General features: G+C 39.1%; 1 protein-coding gene across 3 annotated transcripts in view; it reads right to left on the bottom strand.

The window, feature by feature from the left end:
• DCLK1 (doublecortin like kinase 1) overlaps positions 1-27,833 on the bottom strand; it is a 257,889-nt gene that overhangs the window by 217,226 nt on the left and 12,830 nt on the right. For all 3 annotated transcript variants that reach the window (XM_074815837.1, XM_074815834.1, XM_074815833.1), the window contains exon 3: positions 25,712-26,058. In XM_074815837.1, the coding sequence (XP_074671938.1) occupies positions 25,712-26,058 (347 nt within the window). The remainder of the gene's footprint in view (positions 1-25,711; positions 26,059-27,833) is intronic.

Raw genomic sequence — 27,833 nt, 5'->3', positions numbered from 1 at the left:
AGGAAGTGGAAGTTTCTTTTTTTCTATTTTTAAAATAAGCATACAGGTTTGTAAGCTGATAGTGATCATTTAGTCTTTCATTTTCAAGTGCTTGGGATAAAGATATTGATACAGTTACTAGTTTGAATGCTGAGAAAGTAGCCATGCTAATATAAACAGTTTCTTGTCCTGGAACTGTACCTGAGGACCATTATAACAAGAGACATTATACATTAATATATTGCACAGACACTTTATTCAATCCAAATATTTTTTCTGACGATAAGCCCAAAACCAAGATTAAAAGCTTGTCTAAGATATGACACAAGACTCAAAAGTCATAAGTACAAGAGACCACCACTGTTCCGCAATATGGCCAAGATCAGCAGGATGTGGAAAAGTTGTCAGTTTTCAGCTAGATCCTGCAGTTCTCCATGTACCTGCCAAACAATGATTCACAGCAGAAGAATGCTCAAAATATTGTACAGCAATCACAAGAAAGCAATCAAGAGACGCATTACAGTTTGCTGCATAGATCAAAGGCAAATCAAGGCTGAATTATTGTTCTTCCCTAGGTAAAACAACTGATCGATTTAATGTAGAAACATGATGACTAATGTTTAATACACAAAGCAACAGATTAAAATGCTCTCCCTTTCTAGTATCAGCAAACAAGAAACTGTAAACCAACTAAAAAAATATCCAACCCAAGCTCTAAAGATACACATATAACCCATGTAGTTTAACTCACTGAAGCTATACAAAAAACCCTCCAAGGATGACTACCCCGAACACGAGAGGCAGTTGCAGACACCTTGCCAAGGGACATTCAGATTGCTCAGAATGTTCACTGCCCTTCCACGCTGGGCTTCTCGGCCTGAGCCAACACCACCCTCCCAAAGCTGCCATTTGCTGATGGTGAACACAGTCCAAAACTTATCCCTCCCCAGAACTCCCTGCAGCTGGCTTCAGCTCTTGCAGATGTGCTTATTAAGATGCAGCAAGCAGCCGTACCCATGAAGGCTGCCCCGCATAGCTCCTGGGACTAGCCTGCTGCTGCTAACTTCAGCAAACTGAGCCACAGCGTACTAGGCTAGCGTCCTCCACAAATTTAAAACCACAATTAAAAAAATCCACCAACTTAAGAAACAAGGGTGAATGAGAAAAGTGAGCATTTTGCCTGAAAAACACAATTCTTGCAAGATTTCTCCTTGACAGCAGCTGTGAACAATAAATATAATTTCACTTTCAAATCGCAGGATGGGATCCTGCCACTGCAGTGAAAATATATCCATGCCTGTGCATGTTCAAAAGAAAGCAAGTATCTCTGAAGTCTTACAGTGACTGTGACCCTTCTCTGCTCCTTTTCAAAGTGGGCACAAAAACTACCAATACCTGTTGCTCCATCAGCCAAAGCATCAGGTTTGTGGGCAGTATAGGTTTCAGCTTGGGTGATTATACACAGCAGTATGATACCCTACCCTGGAGCTTTTCCACATACATACACTTTAATAAACCCTGGAAGTTGAACTAAACTAGGCTTAATCCCTCTAAGCCAACTTCAAACCCCAGGAACCATATTCTCCTTGTGTGCATATTTCAAATGTCACTATTACTAGGTGTAGCTTGTGTGACTAATGAGCCAAAGCTATTAAGGCCTCACAATGTATATATAGGAAAAAAAAGTCCCAAAGGCAAAAACTGCACAAGTTAATAGTAAGAAAATAAATTTATGTCCTCCTGTTCTTTATCTTGCCAAAGGCATCCCAATTTACTATGAATTGTCTCTGTTAATCAGAACAAGAGGTCTTATAAAAGCCCAAACTTTTAGATGCTGTTTAAAATGGCAGGAAAATGAGTAATAGGTAAAGGAACATCAGTGTCACTATGTGACACTTAAAACCAGCAAGACTAACACTTACCTGTATGCGTTCATTGGGCAGGCTAGATTTAAGGAACTTATAGAAGGTCCTTCTATATAGAACACCTAAAGAAGTTCAACACACTTTTGCAGAGCTTTAAATAACAAGGTAGCACACAGAACAGACTCAAAAAGAAAAAAAATACTAAAAAAAATACCTAAGTATGGCTCATGAGACTTTCAGCAACTCATGAAGAAACACAGAAGCCATGCTCTTTGCTTACCTAATTTTTGAAGGGTTGGTCTAAGAAAAAAATAGACAGAACAGTTTCCCCAAAAAACGGAGCAGCTCTGGACACAGGCAATGACTAAAGAAGGGGTGTAAGAACCTCAAGCAGAGAGTCCCTTTGCAGGAGCAGAATAAAACAGGACTTCTTTTTTTTGGTGCCATTTTGTGTATTCATATGCAAACCCAGTATTATATCCTCTACCTTCTTCTAACACAAGGCTTGATTGGTCTACTCATTGAAGGCTAAAAAGGGTCAACAACCTGTTAAGTGTATAGACTCCCCATATCACACAGTTGGTGTCAATGTCTTTATTAAATCAACAGCAATATAGTATGAGAGTAACTTTCTTTTAATGGTGCACAATGTAAATCTCTATTTAGACAGCAAGTACTGACAACTTACTAAATGGAAATTCCAGTCACCTGCTGGTTTTCAGCAATACTTCAGAAAAGTCTCAATTCGGTGATAACATTTGTTATAAATGCCGAGGCAGAGGTGAAAATATCTTTAATAAATTTATTTGCAATAAGAACAAGCAAAAAAAAAAATTAGGCATGCCGGGGGGCAGGGGGGGCTTCCCACTCCGCACCGACGAGCGCCGGGTGGTGCTACGTCACTCTCTTTTATAGTCCCTCCTTCACATGCGCAGCAGGGTCCCTCAAACTTTCCCGGGCTTTTTGGTGTTGCTGGGGCTCCTGGCAGGCATTCCTCCAATCAGCAGAGCCCCCTAAACTTTCCCGGGCTTTCTGATGTTGCTGGGGCTCCTGGCAGGGATTCCTCCAATCATATTTCACCTGCGCAATCCGGTGTTGCTGGGGACTTCTGACAGGGGTCCCGCCGGTAATTTTCCACCTGCTTAGCATCTGTCACTAAGGGAAAAAAACCTCCAAACCCCTTTTAACAATAAAACTATGACATATCTCCTTTAACTTATGTACATGGTAAATTCTTAACAAAGTCATCATATTTTAACACAAATCACCACCATATTCTTCACACATTCTTGTGAATTACCCTTACAGGGAAATCTACCCAAAGAGATTTCTATGAAATTTCTAGGAAATTTACTTGGTCAGATGAACTCCTTTCTTAAGGCAATATTAGTATGCTTACAGAATTTTCTCACAGCCCAGCTCCAACACATGGCACAGACTGTAGCTAAGGTTTAGTTTTGTTAGTTTTAAGATATGATGTGAAATAGTCAGTTAAATTTAGTGTCTCCTTCTCTTTCCAGATACTTTGGAGGCAGTGCAAAAAGAGACTGTTTTTTAGCTTAGACTGGGATGACTGTAAACTACGTTAGGTAGCACAAACACCTTAAAGCCATCATTCAGTTCCTTCCTGTGAGACTGAATTATTAGCAACTTGGACTATTAAACATAAACAGACTCTCTCCAACCCAGAATCAAATCAAGAAGAATACTCTGATAGTACCAAAAGCTGGGAGGAATATCCAGGATAGGGCTAGCTTTTGTGCTTACAGCTGCAGAGCCACAGCCAGGCTGGAAAGCAAGCCCCGACAATGTGAGCACACCAGGAAATGTAAACAAGTTACAGAGCAACCCCATCTCATCAAAGCTGCATCAACCTGGGCACAATAAAGAGTTTCCCCATTCAAACCCTCTTCCAGAATACATTCTTTTCGGCCATTATAGAGCTAGCAAAAATAAGGACTTTTTTAGAAATAGATATTCATGTGTGCATTCAGCAGTTTATTTGATTTTGGCAGGGCAGGCAATAAAGAGAGATGGAATAGGACATGCACTTTACATAACACATTTGTGTGGATTTGCTGTATCAGAGCAGGATGTTAAAGTCTGATGTATAAGAAAAGGAAAAAAAAAGATCCCCAGTTTGGCCAGATTCTATACAATATCGATGACTGATCTCATTTAAATAAAGGTCTAATAACAACTCAGGAAATAGTGCTCAATTGTATTGCAATGTCCTTTACTCCCTTGTAAATGGTATTTATAATAAACATTTTTATTTAATAAATATTTAAACAGTGATCACAGGCTCTCCAATCAACCTATCTGGTTGGAGATTAGAACATCAGTACAGTTCAGAATATCTACACTCAGCCTACAGCCTGAGTGCTGCCCTGCATCTGGTTCAAAAGGACAAGTTTAGGTCAAGTATTTAATCTAGTTGCCTGGCTTTTATCAGTCTGTGCTATATCTTTTACATTAAGTATGTTTTAGTATCTAATTGATTCATATAATTTTTAAGTAAATCATGCCTCGAGTGACTTGTAAAGCTATTTGGGCAACTGCAAATTATTGTAAGTACATTATAGAGAAAGAGAATTCAATGTTCCCCATTTAATAATCCCCAAATGGTTTTTAAAGAACATTGTAGGGCTTGTGTCGTGGCATACCGTATCTGAAAGAGAGAGCAAGTACAAAGGATAGGCTACTATTTATGGCATTCATTAAAAGATAGGTAACTTGCTCCTCTATTATCCAGTGCATTCTCTCTTCTCTGTTCAAAGCTTTGAGATTACAGCTAACTAGGAGCAAAAAAAGGGGTTGAGGGCTCTCTGGTTTGCACTATGAAATACCACCACCATACCCACTGCTTTATTCCTAATTTACAAAATGTAGTTGGTTTGCTTAAGGTGCAATACAATATTTGAAATCTGGCATCTAGCTTTTCAAACATTAATCTAAATCAAGTTACTGCTCGCTCTGATTTCCAGTAGGTTTATCTGTGCTGACTGCATAATAGCTTTCATTACAAACATCTTCACTATGAAACAACAGATTATTTTTATTACAACACAGGAAAGGTTTGAGCAGTTCTCCATATTTATTAGAAATTAAAAAATAATAAATTCAGTAATAAGGGTGATAACAGTCAGAAATAAAACTGCACTTCACTCAGTAATCCATCAAGCTGGGAATACCATGTGGAGGCACTGACTTGCTTCAGAGACTGAACTCCAGTTTTCCAAGGAACAAAGCATTTCTAATCTAAACTAAATCAAGTCCAAAAGAACTCCTGTGACTTAGCCTGCAGGCATGCCAGTTCACATAAGGAGGGCTAGTACTGGGTGACAAAGGGCTTTAAAAAGTGTCCAAAAAGTAGAAAGTAGTAACAGTGCTTTTTGGCCACACTTATCCTAAGATGATATGCCCTGCTCAGTATCTATAACAGCAAAGTGGCTGCAGGTAATATAGCTTTTTGCCTAAGCCACAGAACTAGAGATGCTATCAAATTTGTAAACACTCAGCTTCTCCTTGTACTCTGTAAGCTGCATTGCGATTGCAAACCCTTGGCATTTTAGCTAAGGGTGAAAAGAACTATTCTCGGCCTCTTTTCTTACACACCTGTGGACAGACAATACTATGCAATAGCTTTTCTCTTTCACAGAAGTATCTGCATTTTTGCATATAACAAACTAATCTGCATTATACAATACTCACTTCACCCTCCTTGCAGCTATTCCAAATACTAACAAAAAATACTTATGAGCAGTACTCCTGTAACACTGTATAGTAACGGCACTTCATTAGAGAATCAATGAGAAGAGGTAGACTAAATCTGAGTTACAGATTCTATACTAAGATCAAAAGATCCTATTTCTGTGTCTACACCAGCCTCTGAGAAAGAGTCCAATTCTCTCACTATTTCACTCTCACAGAACTGGATTTATTAGTGTCTATGTGTGATGTACAATATTTTGTCCTGATTACCACTTACAAAACTAAAAATCAAATTAATATTCCCTTTGAAAATATGTATATTATTTTGTAACAAATTCCAAATTAATTCCTTAGCTACTTTGAGACCATGCACTCAGAAACTCACAGCCATAGAACTGACGGCTGCAAGGCAGCCTCAAAAATAAAATTTTACACTAACACAGAATCATGACTCACAATATGCTCCCTCTATCTGCATTCATTTTAGAAAGCTGATGAGCTGATGACAGGTGTCAATTTGTGCTTCATAAAAGAAAGATCAGATGGGAACCCAGACTGTAGTTTTACCAGAGGTCAAATAAGAAAATACTTCTGGAGTTCCAGAGAGCGTAGGGAGCCATGTGTCCCAAGAGTTATCCTAACAGTGCTCACTCTTAATCCTGTCTTTGCTGGTATACATAGAAATAGAATATTTAATTGGTCTCTGCAAATCACAGAATTGGGACTTATCTTGCATTCATTTTTTTAAGCAGAGAATAACACAATTGTATTGTAAACTTTTCTGAAAACATGCATTTCCCAGTGCTTTATGTCTATGCAACCATTACACCTTTCCACAGGAGTCCTGTAGCTGCGTATAACAGGAGGTCGTGATGGCTGAATTACAAAGAAAAGCCAACGCCCCAATTACATTTTTAAAAAAATAAAGTTCCTGCTAACAGTCAATATGGAGGCCATACTCCATCGAATATTAAGCTTTTGCTTCCACTGCCTATTAGCGCCAAGAATGAAATCACTCTGTAGCAGTGTCCCTGTCCTTTGTGCGGCAGAAGCTGTTCCTTGGCAACCAATGCAGACAACTGAGTTGCCACGGAAACGGTAAAGACTAATTTATAAAAACTCTGAAACAAAGCAACTGTAAAGGCAACCCTAAATAGGGTGGGTATATTCTGTATTACTTCCTACAGCATTCCCACCATTAAAAAAAAATCACCAAATAACACACTAAATTACTAGTTGCAATTTTCATTCCTTCTCTAAAATTGGGTTTACAGAGAGCTAATGTTTCAATGCATCAGCAGCGAGTAGCCCCTTTCTCCCTTTAGTTCAGGTTGGCAAATATACCTGAAGATTTCTAACACAGTCAAAGAGGAATGCTTCCCATTTCAGACAGTGTTTTCTCTTTCAGGGAAGAAGAGGGCTGAGGCAAAAAGGCACAGAACAACCGTTGAAGGGTGCGCCCAGAATATTTGCAAGCTGGATAAAGCAAGTGTTCACATAGTGAAAAGGCAGAACTGTACATCATAGCTCACTTGAGTTAAGGAACGCATATTCAAGTTTCTTATTCATTAACAAATATTTATTAATAGAAAATATTTTATCTTCTTTAGTAATTAGAGAGATGCCAGAGACAGCCATCTCCTTAATGCATTTTAACCACATTTACATTTTGTGCATGTGCACGTGTGGAGAGCAGGCTCAAGGCATACATTTTTACTAGAGAACAAGAGGGGGAAACCCCACCACATGCTTCATTTCCCAGGAAAGTAAACCAATATAACAACAAGTCCTCTCTTCAAATAGAAAACCAGTACGTTCTGCTGTCTAGCCAGGCAACCTAACTCCTCAGCATGATATACTCAAGAGAGAGAGAGATGAAGAAAGCCTGAGTACATTTGCTCAGAGACAGGCTCGCTGATGGCAGGTTCCCACTGACGGGCACAGGATGGATTCTCCTCCTGCCATGTTAACCTCATCACTCTCCAATTCACCATGACACCTCCACAGAGTTAGCTTAGACAGTAACTATTTGTCTGCTGAGCAGCTGGCTACTGCCAAACACTGCATCAGTGACAAGAGTCCCAGCTGCCTCACCTCCACAAGAGCAAAAGTCCACTTGCAGCACCGAGGGCGCCAACCTGAGCCTGCTTTATTCAACCATAAAATTTCATAAAGTCATTGGAACTGCTTCAAAGTTACTATTGCTCTTTCAAGTTTGACTTAAGCAGACCCATAGGTTCAAAATGTATTAGCCAACGACTGAAATAGATAGTCCATAAAATTTATTCCCATGGGAAACTAGACTGGCACTGAAGACACCAGCAAATTTAAAAGAAAAAACATCCTCTTGATGCTTTCTGCAAACGAAAGAAATCAGTCATACAACCGTACTCATCCTCAGCTATTCAATGAACTGCGAAAAGTAGTATTCTTACAAGATTGTCAGGTGTGTAAAACCCAGTGGAGCTAAGCAAAGCAGCTGCTCTGGAGAAATGGTGCATACCAATCAGTTATCATGAATTATAAAAGAAAATAAATATACATCCCAACTGAACTGAGTTCCCTTAGTTTAACATGTTACCTGCTATGTAAACAAACAAATTCTGTAGAGATTCCATTAATTTTAATGCAATAGTGAAATCATTTCTGAGCTATAGGGTGCGTGTAAGAAGTTTCTCCAGTGTATTGCATTATGCACCAACAGCCTATTTCCCACCACAGACAGACTCACCCTAATAACCTGACAAACACTACTGCACACAGCTCCTCTGGAGAGCTTGACGGGTTGGTGTACCAAATACTGCCTATGAAGTTCTCTCTACCACAGTACCCTAACAGAGCTACAGTAACTTTTGAGTTAGCCTCCAAAAAAAAACAGGAACATAAAGCAAGGCATGAGGAATTTGAGTTCTTTTAACCGGACACTGAACAGCAGAAGATTTATGAGTGCAGACCAAATTTATCACTCGACAGAAGCATAAGAAACGTAAGAAACTTACCCAGCTATCTCAGAAATGGTTTTATACTTCAATCATTTGGCCAGTCAGAAGCCTTGAAAGAGTTAGAGGCACTATCACCTTAGCAAAGAGCCATAAAAGGGGGGTAGCATACATTCTTCTCTCTTTACAGGCTGTATCCCAAAGCATAAGAAGTTTTTATTAGCACGTCAGCTAAATAACATGTCACTGAAATACATCACTGAACATTCTCTGCTCTTTGAAGAGGCAGGTGAAGATACGCTCTCCACGAAGCAGTCCTAATTCTCTTCTGCTGAAGAGATAGTCCAGTAAACTTCCCTTGAATTCAGGAAGTCAATCAATTAAACTCTGCCTGGATATCTGACAGCATTATACTTTGAAGACATTTTCCAAACGGTAAGTGACAAATTCATTCTTCACTGCCTACATGAATTCAGTTTGCCCACAGAGAAGATTGTAACTCCAATTGCTCATCAAACTATTAACTTATTGGAAGAAGGTATCTGTCATGATATATGATAAATCAAGAATATGCAGTTTACTGTTTAACAGTTTCTTCATTCTTCATCCTAAAACATCCCTTAGATTAAGGATCCTTCATCATTCTAAACATTTTGGTCAACAGTCAGCTGAATATGAGACAGCAGTGTGCCCAGGTGGTCAAGAAGGCCAATAGCATCCTTGGGTTGTATGAGGTACAGTGTGGTCAGTAGCATTAGGGAAGTGCTCATCCCCCTGTACTCGGCACTGGTGAGGCCACACCTCGAACACTGTGTTTAGTTTTGGGCCCCTCGCTACAAGAAAGACATTGAGGTGTTAGAGCTTGTCCAAAGGGCAGCGAAGCTGGTGAAGGGTCTAAGAGCAAAAGACTTATGAGGAGCGGCTGAGGGAACTGGGGTTGTTTAGCCTGGAGAAAAGGAGTCTGAGGGGAGACCTCATCGCCCTCTACAGCTACCTGAAAGCAGGTTGTAGCGAGCTGGGGGTCAGTCTCTTCTCCCAAGTAACAAGCAATAGGATGAGAGGAAGTAACCTCAAGTTGTGCCAGGACAGGTTTAGATTGGATATTAGGAACAATTTCTTCACTGAAAGGGTTATCAAGCACTAGAACAGACTTCCCAGGGAAATGGTTGAGTCACCATCCCTGGAGGTATTTTAAAGACATGCAGATGTGTCACCTAGGGACATGGTATAGTGGTGGACTTGGCAGTGTTCGGTTTAGGTTGGACTCAATGATCTTCAAAGTCTTTTCCAACCTAAATGATTCTATGATTTTATAAGCAAAACATTTACCCAGTACCTCTGAAAGTAAGAGCTTTCACATTTTCATATGAAAGCAACACACTCCAATAGCTCTAAAGATCAGCAACGGCATTAAAATAATGACTCTCTTGGTGACAATTTTTCCACAGCCTGAAAAGATTTTAACAAATATTTTGAAACAAGCGACAGATTGTTTGCATTTATATGAGAAGGAGCAAGATCAGGGAGGAACCACCCCAAACTTTCTAGTTCTAGAATGATAAATCATTTTTCCTCTCCAAAGACAGCTGTATGTGCTATCCCATATATGAAAACTACTTCCTTATAAAGCCAGCTGCCATAGTTAAGGACTAGTCCAGACAGGCTCTGCTCGGTACTAGTTCCCAGCAGGACCAAGCTTCACAAATCTGAGGGAAATCTGAGCCATACTAGCAAGGGGAAGGAAGAACATGAGGGGTGAAAATCCACCTGAAAAAATAACTGGGATAGCACAGTTTTTGTTCACAGACACCACCAACTGGAAGAGGTAAAAATAATAATAAAAAAAAAGGCAGAAAAAATTCTAACTCCTTATTTTTTCTCAAGAGAAGTGATGTTAGCGCTGGATCGTGGGTATATGAGTACACAAACACATAAAAGAGCTCAAACCTGCCCTTCCCAGATAGGCAAATTACCAAGTAGCAGAGATTTACGGAAGCATCTCTGAAGAAACAAAACCTGAATTATGCAGGGTCATAAAAGAAAGGAAAAAAAAAAAATCAACTCTTTTCAGTGTAGATTGATTGTATCCTCATTCAGGAAATAACTTCACATTTACTGGGGGGAGGAAATAGCACCCCCTAACCAATCTCCCCTTTGCCTCCCTGCCCCTTCCTACACACCATCCTCCATATAGGAAGGGAGAAAAGTAGGAAGAATAGATTTTCCCCAGCTGTTTTGCAGTGTTGGTAAGTAGCTGATGGTGCTGCTTCTCCTCCACATGACAATGTAGAAGCAAGTGAATGAGATAAGACATCTGAAGAGAGTTTTCACAGGGTATGAATTTTATGAATGAGAGCCATACCAAAAAAACCCTGGTTAATTTAGTTTATTGTTCTGTTGAAGGATGTGTCACAATACTTGAAACTTGTTAGCATTAGCCAGTTGACTCAGAATGGTATTATTCACAGTGCTTAAATCTTTTCTGAGAACGGAAGTTAGAACATAAAGTCTACGGAAAGTTTTAAAGTTGTACAGAAAAGAGCTGCCTAAAGGGAAAAAAAACCCAAATTATGGTTTCACCAACAACAGAAAACAAATTTAGGCTACTAAATCTTTTGTTTGCTAAAATCTTCTACAGCTTCACCAAATGAACTCTTCAGATATGTCTGCAAATAAAATTTTTTCAGACTTGCTAAAGATCTAACATAAATACTTGGCTACATCACGGCTTATGTAGATGGCAGAAGACTAAATTACTTGTTATGTTTTTGGAAATGGCGGAGCATCTACCCTTCTGGAGTCCTCTCTTCCTTCTTTGCGATGCATTACTTGGGATTTGCCAGGAGACAGCCACTATTCCCTCTGCAATGCCTACCAATAACCCTTCTACTCCCAGGGCTCCCATAAGAGTTTCACAGGATTATAAATAAGTTCCTTTTCCTGACCTACAAGCAACACAGGCTCCTGTGTAAAGGCAGTAAGTGATCTTTTCGAGTCCCTTCAGTAGCTGTGTACTGCCTTCTACAAACTCTTCTCTCCTTGCTGTTCCTTCTGTGCTGTGTTTGGCCTCACCATTCCAGTCTAGTAGCATCCATAACAACTTTACGCTGTCCTCTCAACTTCTGTATCTCCCCTCATGAAGGACAGATGATCCAGTCTCATGATCATCTTCATGTCCACTGCTAAATAATCTCCATCTCTACATCTCTATTTCTAAGTGATTGAGATTAACTACTAATTTAAAAAGGAATTATGTACACCTTATGTGGTGGGTTGACCCTGGCTGGACACCAGGTGCCCACCAAAGCCTCTCTATCACTCCCTATCCTCAGTTGGACAGGGGAGAGAAAATATAACAAAAGGCTTGTGGGTCGAGATAAGGAGAGGTAGAGATCATTCAGCAATTACTGTCACAGGCAAAACAGAATCGACTTGGGGAAATTAGTATAATTTATTACCAATCAAGTCAGTAGGACAATGAGAAATAAAAATCAAATCTTAAAACAGGTCCACAAGTCCTGCCAGGAGCCTGATCCAGTGCAGGCTTCCCACAGGGTCACAGCCTTCTTTGGGCATATCCACCTGCTCTGGTGCGGGCTCTTCCCCAGGCTGCAGGTGGAGATCTGCTCCCCCGTTAACCTCCGTGGGCTGCAGGGGCACGGCCTGCCTCACCATGGGCTGTACCAGGGGCTGCAGGGGAATCTCTGCTCTGGCAGCTGCAGCACCTCCTCCCTCTCCTTCTTCACTGACCTTGGTGTCTGCAGAGTTGTTTCACATATTCTCACTTCTCTCTCCAGCTACTATTGCCCAGGTTGGTTTTTTTCCCCTTCTTAAATATGTTAACCCAGAGGCGCTACCACCATCACTGATGGGCTTGGCCTTGGCCAGCAGTGGGTCCATCTTGTAGCCGTCTGGCATTGGCTCTATCAGACATGGGGGGAAGCTTCTAGCAGCTTCTCACAGAAGTCACGCCTGTAGCCCCTCCACTACCAAAACTGTGCTATGCAAACCCAATACACCTTACTAAAGGCAAAACATCTCAAGTTCTATTTTGCATAAGCCTCTCAGTTAACTGTTATCCAGCATTTGCTGCCTAACCTTGATTAGGACTGCAGGCAGAAGTGGTGTCTTTGTTCTTTCTAATGCAGCACACACCCACTGCACCTTGTAAGACTGTTCCAGCTCTATTTGACAAGCTAAAAATGACTTGTCACCTTTTCTAATCTGCTTAGAGCTTTTTGTACCAAGTTTAAAGACTTATTTCCAGGGAGTAATCTAAAATAATACAGAATAAAAGCTAAGGAAAGTTGGTATACATTTTTAGCGAGGCTTTGTTCCCAAAGAATGGAAACACTTACTGTACAGACAGACTGCCATTGATTTGGGATACAAAAACTTCCCACACACTCTACCTAGGTTCTTCAGGAGAAAATTTGGAGCTGCCTATCTTTTCAGGATGATGTTAAGTCATGAGAGGCTGTTTAAAAAAAAGAAAAAAAAAAGTAAGCTTGATCACCACATAATATCATAACATTCCTGTTTCAATGCTGCAGCAGGACAAGATGCCACAGTTTGAAACTAAAGGCAAGAGAGGGCCTCCCATACCCAGGGGAGGAGCTGGAGGCAGTGGTAAAGAGCTTCAATCAGTATAGTCACAATATAGGTCATTTTTTCAGAGCATCCGCCTCTTATTTCAGTGATCCTTCTGATTATTTGCCTATAAGAGAAGAAGCACTGTTAAAGCTTTCCTCTTCCTACAGAGTTACAATGTGACATTCAGTTGTTCCTCTCCCCCTTCCTTCTGTAACATTTAAGAGAGCAGTTCCTACTGTATGCTGTGAGAGATGACTGGCATTCACTTGGACTCAGCACAAGAGAAACCAGAGCTTAATTTTCTTTTCTAGGACAGCCCTCCTCCATCTGCAGATAGAAGGGTTCATTTTTTACAGGGATGCCACATTTAAAAGCTACTCCTCCTACAGTGTCATTGAAGACTTGCCAGAGAAAGAAAAGTCTCATCCTTTCATTCTCATCACCTCCCTCCCCCCGCAAACAACCAAAGTATAAAACACAGCAGGCTGTATACAAGGACCTCTCATTAAGATACTGCTGCTTAAACAAGATTTAAATAAAGCTGCAATATAAGTTCAGTTGAAAGCATTTTTCAGGAAGGTGTTATTCCTGCAAATACTATTCATCTCCTAATGACTCCTATACATCTTTACCCATTTGCTCCTTTGGTCTCACATTTAAAATTTAGCAAATGTTTTAAAACTAATTTTAGTTTCATGGCATTATTTCTTGCTCATGTCTTAATGAAATTGTCCAATTAAAAAAAACATTCAACTGAATAGGTTTTTGTCAAAAACAGAAGTTATTAGGTAAATGTATTCATTTTGAGAAATACTTTAACTGAAAATGTCAGACATTTTATTAACTAATGGAACACTTATACATGACTATAAAGGTTTTACTTCCTTTCAAACTTGTGTTATAGAAAAGGAGCCTCAGACAGACTTTACCTAGTTGCTTGGCATCTCCATACTACAGATACTGAATGTTCATCTCAAATTTATTTGTTGCTAAATTTAACTAAAAAAGTAAAAAGCTCAAGTATCAATGTTGCTGCTTCTCAGCCAGTTAGAATAGCCCTGTTCTTCCTATTTCATCCCTTTAGATACTATGTCTCTCTCAACCTTTGCTCACCCTATTGAGAGCAGTCAATGCTAGTATTAGTCCAATTGTCTTTACATAAGGTACAGAAATTATCTATGCCTATCCCTGATGAAAAAAAGCAATGTCAACAACTGTTTTCACAAAGATCCTATTACACAACCACTAAACACTTACTACTTCTATGTCCCATTCTCCTACACACATAGGTTTTTCCACCATCTCAAGCAATGAAATGTTCAACACTCCTTCTGTTAAAAACCTTCACGTCATGCTTACGGCACTCTCATCTGGTTTCTGTTCCTCTAGTTCTGATAGGCCATTTGATTATTCTTTCCTACATTAACTGCTTCATATTTACCTTATTAAATTTTACACTGATTGCAGTCCGTGTTCCCAATTCATCAAGATCACACTATTTAAACAGATTCCTCCAGAGTATTTGCAATGCTCCTCAATCTGCCCCAGAACAGATGTGTTCTGGTTTAGAAACTGAAACATCCAAATACAATTTTTTTCTTTAAGACCTATAAGTCACCTTCTGTTTCACAAACGTATAGAAAACTGAATGTGCTAGAGCACAGGAGGTATTTTTAAGCAGTAAGAATAAAAGAAGTGCAATAGCATTTCAGATAGCAATATGGACTACTCAGACAACAGGAAATAATAGGGTGCCTTTTTATATTCCAGGTCCTCTCACCCTAAACCCAAATGCTCAGCTATAAACTCTGCTACCAGACCCTATTCATGCTCATGTAGCTATAGTAAGAAGTTGACAGAAAATGAACTACTCTGTATCAGAATGAACAATGTCATATATGGACTTTTTTATGATCATGAACTTCTATATTTTTAACCTTTTTATTCTTAAGCACCAAGACAGAATTATAGCATGCATGAGTTTATTCTCATGTGAACACAGGGTTTCTCATTATCAGTGTCTAGTGTGCCAGAATCATTTCCCACAACACACGCGTGTTACACTCACCTCCTTCTCAAAGTTATTTCCTCTCCAGGGAGCATGTAAGTATGCCACTTAAAGACTCCATATATTGCATTAGCTTTAACTCAGATTTTGTGTGGGTGTAAGTTGCAAACACAGATTTCATACATGGAGAAACAGCAGAAGGTGAAAGAAATCTTGATATGCTTATAGCATACAAGATATACAAACAGAACCAAAAAGAGCTGGACTATGGAGTCTAGATGTGCTCAGGAGACCATTTCACACACAGAACAAGCTCCACAGAAAACACCATTTGTCAGAATTTGCTAGATTTTAAATGAACAGGAGTTGCGACTAGAAATCAAAAAAGGAGGTAATACCGAAATACACAAGAAAAGTAGTTAAAAACTCAAAGAAAATGAAGGAGTCTCCTAGAAAACCTTCAGAAACAGACAAATGATTCAGAGGCATATAAGCAATCAAGAAAGGGAACATGAGACAGCGGGATACTTCAGGGACAACTAGAATAAAGAAAGTGTCAAAGGTTTAGCTTTTGGATGCATGATATATAGCAGCAGCTGCAGTTTGCAATTCAAATTAATGCAAAACAGACACATAACCTGGCTGCAAGGAAAGGCAGGTGAAGGTATTTTGAACAGTAAACATTTTTCTATTTAAAAAGTCAGCATGTGCATTTCAGGCAACTTCTGCCTTCCCTCATTTTTAATCAAAGGCACTCTGCCCTGGCTATTCCACAAGATGCCCCCAATCTTCCCCTACTGCCTGGCTGCTTTGAGAAAATCATTGCTTAAACCAAGCCAAAAAGATAATTAAAAGCAGTTCAAACTGAGATTTCACTCAATGAGTAAATGTCTCTTATGGTTTTAAGCTATTAAAACTCAGGAGTTTTAAATAAAAGAAGTTTCTGAGATCCAACATTTAATGGAAAACCAAATCCACCAGAACAACTGATTTGGGAGAGGCAATCAGCCTTAACTACTTAACAGGAGTTTTATTTTCAGTAACATCCAACTCTGAATTCCAAACCTATAATGCTTTGCTGGTTCCAGTGTGAGCATACTACAGTCTTCTGTCTGGCTTTCTGAATTTTAACTCACTTCCCTCTGATAATTTCACACTCATTTGCATTTATGTGTAAATTTTATTTATGTGTGAAGTGCCATATTCTGTCTTGCATGCCTCAAGTCCCCAGAGACTTCTTTGCTCTTCTGTCTATGACTTCAAGAATTCAATCCTATGGAAGAACCTCGATTCCCTCCTTAGCTGCCTTCTCAGGCAAAAACACCTCCTTGTAGCAGGTGGTCTGACCTACTTCAAAAGTTTTTTGGGGGAAAACGTAACAGAAAGTACTTAATAAAATTTAAGAACAAACTATAAGTGATATACACCTTTTCGCATACCATTAACCAGTACCATCAAGAAAACAGCCTCAAAGAGTTTGGTTTATTTTTGTAAATAAAGCCATTTTCAGAGTACTACTGGCTTCATTCAGTACAATGGAAACATTTTAGCTTACTAGCAATTGCATTAGTTCCTAAATCTGATTGAGTCTGGACATTCTCCCCCCATGAACTGCCACACATTATTGGGGACATAGATTCAGAAGAGATTAAGTCAGTACTTCCTACAGGATTGAACAAATTAGTTTCAAGCTTAAAGAGGAATGGAGGGGGAAAGAGGCAGAATACATTGTACATCACTGATTTAATAGTATTTAATATTGTTGTCCCTGAAGATCCTCTAAGTCTCAGTCCCACCTCTACTGAAATTCACAGCAGAAATCGTCAGACACACAGAGCAAGGAAACAGAATTGCATCTCCAACTTCTATACACAGCAGGGTTCATTTAAGAAAGAATCCTTCTAAAGATAGAGACCTGGATTCATCTTGATTAAATTGATGAGCACCTGAGAAGTATGTCATTGCCCTAGACTCACTTTCTACAGAAAAAGAATCATGAGAGGCAATTCCAGACCAAATAGGTAGAATATCCAAAGACATTTGTGTTTCTTGCCATTCTCTATAAGGGACAGTAAAATGCATGGCTTGAGAAGCTGGAAAGTATTGAAAAGAAGTTAAGATGCTTCACAGTTAACTGCAGTTTCAGAAAAGAAACTGGGTTCATAATAGCTTAATTAGTAAAACAAGGTACAAAATTGGGCTGTCACTACCATCTCCTCCACCATCAGTAATTTCAGGACTATTTTGCCAGTATGAATTATGTTTTGTGGTTTTAAAGATCTTGGTTCCTAAAAACTTGAAGAAAAATGAAAGGATTAGATTTCCCAGAAAAACACATCTAGTGACAGAATATTTATGTAGTTTGCCCTCTCAAAATTCATCATTCACAGAAGAATTTTCTTCTGCACAACAGCCTGGCAAAAAGGTGTTGAAGAGACAAGTAAGTGGAAAGAGTGAGTATTCAAGGACATACTTGCACTAAGTGTCAGGTAGCTGTTCAAACTTGAGTTTGATTAAAAAGTTATCAGCCTTTAGTTTATCAATTCAACTTTTTCGAAAGAGAGATTGTGAGGATTTTCCAAGTGTTTGTGCAAAAATTCAAGGCCCAACAATCCAAGAATAGAATTATACTAAAATGCTTACATTAAAAAGCAAATATTTAAACTCTAATAAGCTGCATGCGGTATTAAGAATTTTTCCTATGAATAGTATAATTTAATTTCTTAGCAAAAACACGTGCTGCAAGAAAAAAATATGAGAGGAAAATGTTCTCTCTTTTGATGATGCTTAGAATTCTGCTAAACGGCTGGAAAATCTTCAACCTTTTGTAACAACTAGTTTTGGAAGGAACGGGAAACAACCCAGCAAACCCAAGATTCATTATCCTTTTTAGTCTTATTACATCATACCACTTCAGAAAAAGGAAATACACACACACCACTTACTTATGCCAATGAAAAATATATTACTAACAATAACAGTTTCAGAGAATAAAAATAAAATTGTCCCAGTGAACATGAAGACTTTACAGTGTGCACTGTCAAACTCTCAAACTATTGAGCTGAGCTTGTTCCGTGAAAGTCATGAAATGCAGTATCTTAACAGGATGGAGGAGCAGAACACAGTAAGTTTAGGATGACCACTATTTGAAAGCATCACAAAAAGATTTCAGCTGTTGACAGAGAACCTATCTGGTCCTGAGGACTGCGTGTTACTGAGCAGTGGAAACTCTTTTCAATGATCACCAATAACCTCATGCCTGTCTCCACAAAACAATCGTACAGCATCATCAGAGAAATCTGAAAGCATTTTTCCAAGTCTTCTTTTGCCAAACAAATAAGGAAAAAAGACACACACAAAGCCACCCCCAACAAGACTATACAGTTGGGGATGTTTCCATTTTCTTTCCTCTTGCCCCCACTAGTCAGCAATACACAAATCAGAACTTAAATGGATGAGAGGCTCTTCTTAGGTATATTGAGCATTTAAAGCAATGAAACAAAGTTCAGATGTAGAGGAAAAGGACATTTATTATAGTAACTGATCGTTGTGAATGACCACACCATCTCCTTACCACTAAGACACCCTTCCTCACACTTACACAATATGATACTCCATCTTTTAAGATTTGGAAATTACTCTTCCTTAAAAAAAAGGCTTCTGACTATACATAAACTCTCTAATGAGTAGCTAGATATCCTTATAAGACATTAAGATCAACTTATATGATACTTAAAGCATACTGAAGCAGATGCGCAAGTTTTCAGTCTTACTCAATTAATAACAGCTTTTGTTTTGCACAGCATGAAAGCCAATCTAAAGGTCACAGAAGAGAAGATGGCATCTTCTCTTCTTAATTTTCAAAGTCAGCCTACAGTTCCTAAGGGATGCCAGTTAGCAACCCTGGAAACTCCTATTGTCAGAGACCTTTTAGAGACAGAGCAACACAGTTAGTCTCAAGCTTAATAGGAACCGACCCTAGACAAATGAATGAACACACTGCTTTCAATTAGGAATGGGCTTCTGTTCACTCCTTTACAGAACTTTATTCAAGTAACAATTAAAATTGTTAGTCAATGTCGTAACATGACATCAAAACAGTGTACCCAGAGTCACAAGGGTTCAAGGACCTATCACCTCCTCTAACACCAGGATAATACCAATTGCCAGCAAACTGTCTACCTTAGGATGTCTTTAATAAAAGCATAAAAATCTGGTTCAAAATAATTCAAAGTACAGTCTAATTTGTAGTAGAAGGCCACTTCTCTCAACAGGAATCATAAGAATCTTCCAAGACCCCCAGAGCTCATCACCACCTGCTGAGACAGCCAATTTACAGGCACTGATTTTTTTTCCAGTCTATTTTATCTTCAAAAAGGGGCCCTTTCCCCAGCATTGAGAAAAAATCCTCATCTTTTAAGTCCTTTCCCAAAATCAGTTTCAAAACACCAAAGCCAGAAATGATACATCTTCCAGAGGAAGAAAAAAGTTTTTGATTAAATGTACTGCAGGCAGGAAGGAAGCAAAGTGAGGTGCACTAAAAGCTGGAGACACTCTTTGTTCTTGGCGAGTGTTTCACAGCTACAGAGTGTGCTGGTCTGTCAGCATCTTCCAGAAAGGGCACTAAACTTCATGTCTAAAATTAAGCAGCTAGGGAATTTTCTGAGGGGTGTGACCATCAAGCATTCACATTAGAAGCCCCTTAGGAAGAAACAGCTTGTACCATGTAAGCACAATGGGTTGCAGGTCCCCAGGTGGTAACACAGTATTAAAGTACCACCTCAAAAACATAAGCATAAGTCTCCTTAGCTGTTGCTTCCCTGTTAAAATGCTTGCCTGAGCTGCAGAAGCCATTTTACTTAGTGTTTGCTCCCAATTAGTCAGTATCTGCACAGCTACATCTCTCAGAGAATTCACCATGGTCCTCTGCTCGAGCAACACCACCCCTGCGTGCCTGGGGCTGGCAGCGAGCTCCAAAGCCTTCAACAAAAGAGAGAAGTTAAAGTTACTGCACTCAAGAGAGGTCATACAGAAGATAAAATAGCACTTTATTGTCCACATTTTTCAAACTAGGAATAATTTTAAGTTGCATACATCTCGAGTGGATTGTTACTACAACTGAAGAACAAATAAAAAGAACATGTACAGTCACCCTTAAAATTAAATGCACCTTCTATATTAAGAATGGAACTGATTACAAATGCTGATGTGAATCAAAATTACAGAGCACACACAAAACGAGTCACTTGCTGCACGTAAATTTTATTTTGTTTAACATTCATTCTGTCTAGATTGTTGTATAACATACGCTACACAAATGCTCAATAGAGAATGTCTTTTCGTGAATGATACCTACCTTGCTTTATGTAGGCTTTTCTGTACCAAGGACAATCCAGGTCTAGAGAAAGACATTTGAGATCTTTAATCCATCCTACAAAAGGGTAGATTTTGCCAAGAATTTACTGTAGAATACAGACATTATTATCAAATGTTTTCCAGTTGTTAAGAACAAAACAATAAAAAGAGCACATGCTCAGTTTAGGCGTAGGTGCAAACCGTTGCCTTCTTTTTCTTGAGAGTACTTTCTTAAAACTTAAGATATTAGGTGCCTTCACAGAGAGGAGTCCACAGAAAAGGGAGTTTGTTTGTATCACATAAGACACGCCCTTTAAAGTGGGGTTCCAATTAAAAAAACCCCAATTATACTCAATGAGGAAGCTTCAAGCTTTTCAGCACTATGATGTTCCCTATCCTTGCAGCCAGTTTTTTTAATAGCTATTTCAATGGCTTAAAGCAAGGTTATTGAGACATCCTACACCTCTCACACACACTTCTGTAAGGTATGTCTAAGTAATAGTAGCTGTATTTCGTATTTGTAAAGGTAACTTGATTTGTAATAACATATTTATAAAATAAAATTAAAAAAAAATCAGATAGTGACTGGTATCTCTGTCACTGACAACTTATCTCTCTGGAGTCAAATCAACAGCATAATGCATAAACTGAAAAATAATTTGCATGATTGCATCTTGCTAAGCTAAACAAACCACATGTTCAAATAAGTAGGTCCCATTATAAACCAGATGTTTGTTCTACCAAAAGCTAATGGAGGACTTACAAGGTAACAAAGCACTTTGTCCAAATTTTAGTCTTTGTCTAAACATGCAAACTGTAAATACCCTGTACAAATGCACACATAATACTTCTAAAAATGACACTGTTTCACAATTTAGCTGTTATGTGTGACCTTCATTAGTTTTCTCCCATTTTAGTCATTGGTGTCATTTTAGAAGTGCACCAAGTAAACAGAAACCAGAGAAGTAAGCTTGCAACACAGCAACCAGGCTCTATCTCCATGGGCGGCTTGTATCCTTAATGTTTGCATTGTGTGTCCGCACACTGTCTTTTACAAAACCATATTTTAATGCACATCAAACTAAAAATGACACCTTCTGTTAAGTGAAGGTTAAAAACCAAACTGCAACGGTGCAGCTACAGTAAAGCAAGAGATATTTTTAGCTATGAGGTGTTCCTTCTCTGCACAAGTACATGATAATATTAAGGGTCAACATAAACACTATCTTTTCACGCACTTAAACAACCTTTTAATCTAAAAAAAAAAAGATAAATACAGTAAGAGCATGCCCTCATGATACATATTCCTACAGGCAGCCATTAAACCTACTCAATCTATTTTCTTAACACAGCAAAGTTGGCAAGGAAAACACCTCAAGACCTCCCCCTGGAAAGATTTTAATTTTGGCCTGAGCTCATAAGACTGTTAAACACTTCTGAGAGTCCCACCATCTTCAAATACATGAGTATGTTACAGGACAGTGACTCCATCTCTTCCTCTAAACACCATCAGTTCCTTGTACCAGTAGAAAAAATAAGTATATCCATAAAAATATACTATGCCAGACACGGTACGAAACCTATCCTGCTTTGAGGAATCATTAATAATTGAACTGCAAGAGTACACTAAACACAGGCCACTGATAAGCTATACAACCAGATTGCAGTTGTATATTGTCCCCCCTCTAGCACAAATTAAATTATAAACTTTCAGAAACCTCGTAGCCAAAATACAGGTTTGGACAAGTTATAAGGAAATGCAAATAAACCACTAGTCACTCTGTAATACGGAGAAACACATTTTAAGAAAACTGAATTGAATGCATGAAATCCAAAGTAAATACCTACTCAATACTAGAAAACATCAAGTATCAGTCCCTGAACTGCCACTGACCCAATGAGACAAAATTGGTTAATTTTGTTGGGGTTTGCTTTCTTGAAGGTTGTTTTCTTGGTGGTTTTTGTGGTTTTTTTTGTTGGGGTTTTGTTTGGGCTTTTCCCCCCCCTTTCTTCTGCTATTCCAGCATTAAAAAATTGAAATGGCTACTACAACACACTTGCTTAATCAAGCTCTCTCAAGTTCTAAGGAACACCCAAAAAGCATCATGAGCACCAAAAAATCCTGAATTTTCCAAAACCAAGAAGGAATTTTTGTGATGGGGGAAGCAACTGGATGGCATGGAAGAGCTTTCTCCCTAGTAATCATAACTTTCCTCAGGTACTGATTGTTCAAGCACTACCTCTCTCATCAAGACAAGCTCTTTACATTGTCATCAAATTTTATAGGCCATCATTTACATTCCTTTTAACTGAACATTATATTTATTAACATCTTTTAGAGACACAAATCAAAACTTCACAACTAACCAAGCTGCTGGAGGGAGAGCATTTAAGTTCAATTCCTCAATGTGTAGGGTCAGTATGAGACAACCACGTAACTTGGATGCCCAGTTAAGACTCTGACTCCTACTACTTTCTTTTTATTAGCCTGAGGCATCTAATGATAATACCCAACAACAGTACACATACCTCACTGCCCACTTGCACATGGGACTCATGTCCATCCATAGCAAAAATTGACCATTGTTGGCCTCATAAAATAACTCACAAGAGATGACTGTACAGAATAGCCTTTCTCCAAGCTGCATTCCCAAAGAATAATCCTAGGAGAGCTTTATTCTTTTATCCTTACAGTAAATTACTTTTCTTGGCTCAGAGCTTCAAGATTTTATTGCTTTTTTAAGTTAGTGATGAAAGATTTAATCACAGATTTGTTAGATTTAGCCACTGAACATAGGCTTTACCAGAACCTTCAAAGCTGCAGCAGGACTCACAGTAGAAATTCCCAACTATAAACACTGCTGGAAAAATTTTGGATTTACCATGGATTTCCTCCTAGTAATCACTCACAGCTTGAGTTTAGCAATAAAGAAATCCATCATCGTGCCCCAAACGCCATCTGGGAGATCAGGCTTTTGGCAGAGAAAAAATGGAGCAGCAATTGTCTAGCAGCACAGGAAATCAATGACTTCCCTGCACAGGGGTGAGCAACAGGCTACTCCTGCTGAGCGCAGGATCGTTCATTTCCCTTTCTGCCAGCAAAGCTGCTTTGTACGTGCAGTGAGCAAAGTCTCCATTTCACTGGAAGGACACACACACACCTTCCCTCAAAACCTGTCCTTACCAGTAGGGTCAGGCAGTGAGCTATGCAGTTTTTACTGCATAGCCAAAAAAGGAAGGAGTGTGGAGATACCAGTCTCCTAGAAAAGCCTTTAGACACAAGGGTTTCAGGCTACAAGGTAGGTAACAAATATCCCAGTACACCACTGATTCAGGGCCAAGAAAACCTGGTCCTCCCTTTTCCCCCAGTAGTAGGATAGTACTATTTACTTCTAGCAATTAGAGCTCTAAAACAGGTGTAAAGGTATTTTTCCATTTTATGCACAACCATTAAAGGGGACTTTGGAATATAAAAAAAGTGAGCACGTTATCCAGGAGACAGTCCACATTGGCATCCTTCCAGGCTGCACTTCTTCATACTTAAACCACAAGTTTATTTACATATACAATACAAAACAGATATGCATCCCTTTTTATTGAGTGTTTGCAGGAACTGGAATAGTCACTCAAGATTTTCTGTCAAGGTCACAGCAGAGACCACCACTGATCTCTGCAGCTTTAAAATCCCAACTCTTTCCTCAAATTTAGTAGCCTTAGTGCTCTCTGGAGTATGAGGCAAGGTAAGGAGGACAGGAAATGAGAGTTTCCCCAGACACACACTTTACCTTTGCTGCAGGCAAAAAGAACTTCACATGCACATTTTTGCTCCAGGTCAAAGTTCCCAACGAAGTCACAGTAATGAGATCATTACAGGCATGTATGCAGTCATCAGGAACTGAACTACTGTCTGTGTCTGGTGTCAGAAGTTACTAATACAAAACAGAAGATGGAATGGACCTCTGGTCAAGCCAGACTTGGCCCTGACTTGAACCAGTGCTCTGAATAAGCAGCCTGTCCATTAACCAGCCCTCTCTGAGATCAGAGGGTGCTGCTGTAGCTGTTCCCTGAGCTATGCCTGCATATTAACCCCAGTAACTGCAGACCATGTTAGGATCACCACCAGATCTAGCTGAGTATTTACCTGTATCAAGCATAGTTTGCAGCATCTGCTGATAGCTACACTGTTAGTTGTATACCTGTGATTCATTGAGCCTAGAATCTGTAAAACACAGCTATATTACAGCAGAGATATCTTGGTCTCAAGCAGCCTCTAGCTTCTCAGGGAGAAGCTTCTCACTTATCTTTCTACCCACATTTTATACCTCTATCATTTCTTTGATTTAATAAGTTACATCTCTAAATGCAAGTATCTGCCTATTTCTCTAGAGTCACCATTGCTCTAAATCATGCTGAAATTAGTCTAAGGTCATGCTGAAATTAGTCTTGCCCTTCACCAGGTTAACAGCTTCTCCAGTTTTGCTATAATTAATATATGTCCGTAGATAAATTACAAATAAAGTGAAAGACAAAAAAGAAGTAGGATTACTCTGTAATATTTTTTCCTGTCCCTCCATCCCCATGTTCAATAAGAAGCCTCTCAAAAATCTCACCCTACTGCAATTTAATAAGTCAGCAAAAAAGAGACACCGCTTGAAGTTATTTCATAGAAGAAGTAACACGTAACCTGCAAGAGACTCCTCAATAAATGTGGGCACCACACATAACCCTACCTGTTTTCCTGCAAAAGGGAAAAAGCTCACTCATTTTGTAAGCTTGCACCTTCTTCATAGTCCATTCTAGCTGCAGTAAGATTCATCATTTGGTCACTCTGGACAGCATCAGGCCTGCATTTATCATGGTGGAATGTGTCCTCACTGTTCTTAAAGTTCATGGAAAGGCAAGTACAATGATTCATAAAACTGCTGCAAGAAAAAGCTGAAACAAGTTAACAGAATGAGCTTCTTTAAAATGACATCCTTCATCCTATGTTTCCAGCCTGCAAAGCCAAAACCACACCACACTTTCGACTGACAGATTTAGAGTTATTATTTATCATAAATGACAAGACCGTCACTGAGGCCAACTAATGCTTCATTATATGTTCCTGAACTGCTCACAGATCTTAAGTACACTGTAAGTAGTGGAAGGCCTGGTTCTATGTTCTAGAAAAAAGTAATTTTTTACTAATGTACAATTCTTTTCCTTTTGGAAAACTGTATTTTCTTCATGATGAGAATGAGCATCATGAAAATTCTTACCTGTTTTCCATCTAGTGTGTATAAGCGTTTAACCACCCCTGAATCCAGCTTGATGGCATCAGTTATATCAGTAAGAACCTGTTCAAATGAATGTGCTGTCTTCTTGTTGAGCAGAATCCGGACTGCTTTCCGTGGTTTCACTCCGCTCCTGATGATAGTGACTAGTTTAGGCCTAATGAAATCCTTATTCTCTTTTGCATCTGGAGTACCTCCTTTAGCAGTGGCAAGAGACGGCACTGAACGAGAAGTAGAAGTTGTCTTAACATTCACTGACCAGTTTGGGTTTACATTCTTCGTGTACTCCAGTTTCTTGAAGGGTTCTATGGAACCACATACGTAGCTTTCCCCTGCAGAAACAAAAATTCCAGACCAGCAAGTCAGATTGGAGAGGGAAGAAAAAAACACACCACAAAACCAGAAAAATATTAAATCAAATCCTTCTCAAATTATTAAACATTATTCTTATCGTTCTTGATCTACAGTGTATACAGTATTGATCTCTTCCCTTCTCAGATGCTACAGACTATAAAATATCTTTTAAAGATCACTCATCAGCTAACTGTTCAGAAAATGCTGTTACAAAATCCTTGAAAGCAGCAATTTTCTTTTCAGAAAACACCATCTGCAGTGGGGATTGCTGCTGTCAGTAAGTAGTGTTCATAACTAATCAGCTGTCCAGTCCCAGCACATCATCCCAATAGTCCCCCAGCCTTTATGCTTAAATGGCCCACTCCTAACGAAAGAGCAGGCCCCAAACACTTCCGAGGAAATAATATAAACTGTTATCAAAAACTATAGGTTACAAATAACTTTCTGTAAAAGGTGGATGAAAGTGTCACAGGAGATTTGTTAACATTTGGTTGTTTAAAGCTTTAAGTAGTATAAACCCAGGATATGTATAGGCAAAGAATCTCGATGTATTATTCTACTGACTCAATATATAATACAGGGGGGAAAGGAAGGCAAAGAATAATAATTAGAGAGTTCTCCTCACAACAAATTTACCATACTTTAAAAAGTGGATTATAGCTCATATTTCTATGGGAGCATTATCTACAATAAAATATTTTTGCAAATACCACACACACACACAATTTCTGGGGCACTAGAAGATAGACAGAAAACATCAGCACATCCCTGTTGATTAACACCTTAATTGGGTCCAGCTGCAGGCTGCTGTGAAAGGGGCACCTGCTTGGATGCTCCCAACCTCTCCCTTGAGCTTGACTGAGTGACTGTACTGCCAGTCGCACTGGGTGAATTGGATCAGCTCGGTGATCTGACTGAACATAACAAAGACAATACTAACTTTACAACAAGCTGATCTGGTTCACCCTCTGGCTGCAAAAAAAAACCCAAGGAAAACAATACTAGATCCAGCAAGACCACACCTTCTGGCAGCCTGCAGTTAAACTCCATTACAAATAATGCAAAATCCTATCCTGAACAATAGCACAGAAACATCTGAGATGTTTTAATTCTTCTGGGTTCAGTAGTTCAGTGTATGCTAACAGCATAGAGGCCTTCATGTTAGCAGTTTTGCCCAAGGTATTAAAATAAAAACAAAGCAAATCTCAGTGATGTACCTCCTATGCCAAAAAGCACATAAGAACTAAAGATTTTCCTAATGATCCCTACCCGAAGGAAAGAGGACTCACAATTCAATTATTAAAAGAAAAAGCAGTATTTAAATTTTACTTCTGGACACAAATTTTAAGGTTTTGGGGCACCCAATGCAACTCCACAGACAATACAGCACACAAGGAATGCTGGCAGATACAGAGTTACCACAGTTAGTAATGGGGGGAGATCTGCTGGGACACGAGGCCCTGGATGCAACAGAGGTTCAAGTCTGTTGGCATGATGATCCAAAGGTGAGACAGTAACACACTGTACCATGATTACCAGAAAGGCAGCGGAAAGACTCCAAAGAAGACAAAGAATTCAGAGCACCATGTGAAGATGGACCACTGAGCAGAAAAGATAAATGCAATGACAGCATAAGATCAAGCAAGAACCATAAAAAGATTTTTGGTTTTCCTTTTTCTTTTTTAATCATTCTTTTAAAGCAGAACAAAATACAGAGTGGGAGATGAAGTAAGACATTCCAATGCTTACTAGT

Source organism: Strix aluco, chromosome 2 (genome assembly GCF_031877795.1).
Source record: "Strix aluco isolate bStrAlu1 chromosome 2, bStrAlu1.hap1, whole genome shotgun sequence".
NCBI lineage: Eukaryota > Metazoa > Chordata > Aves > Strigiformes > Strigidae > Strix > Strix aluco.
This window is presented reverse-complemented; position numbering and strand designations above follow the sequence as displayed.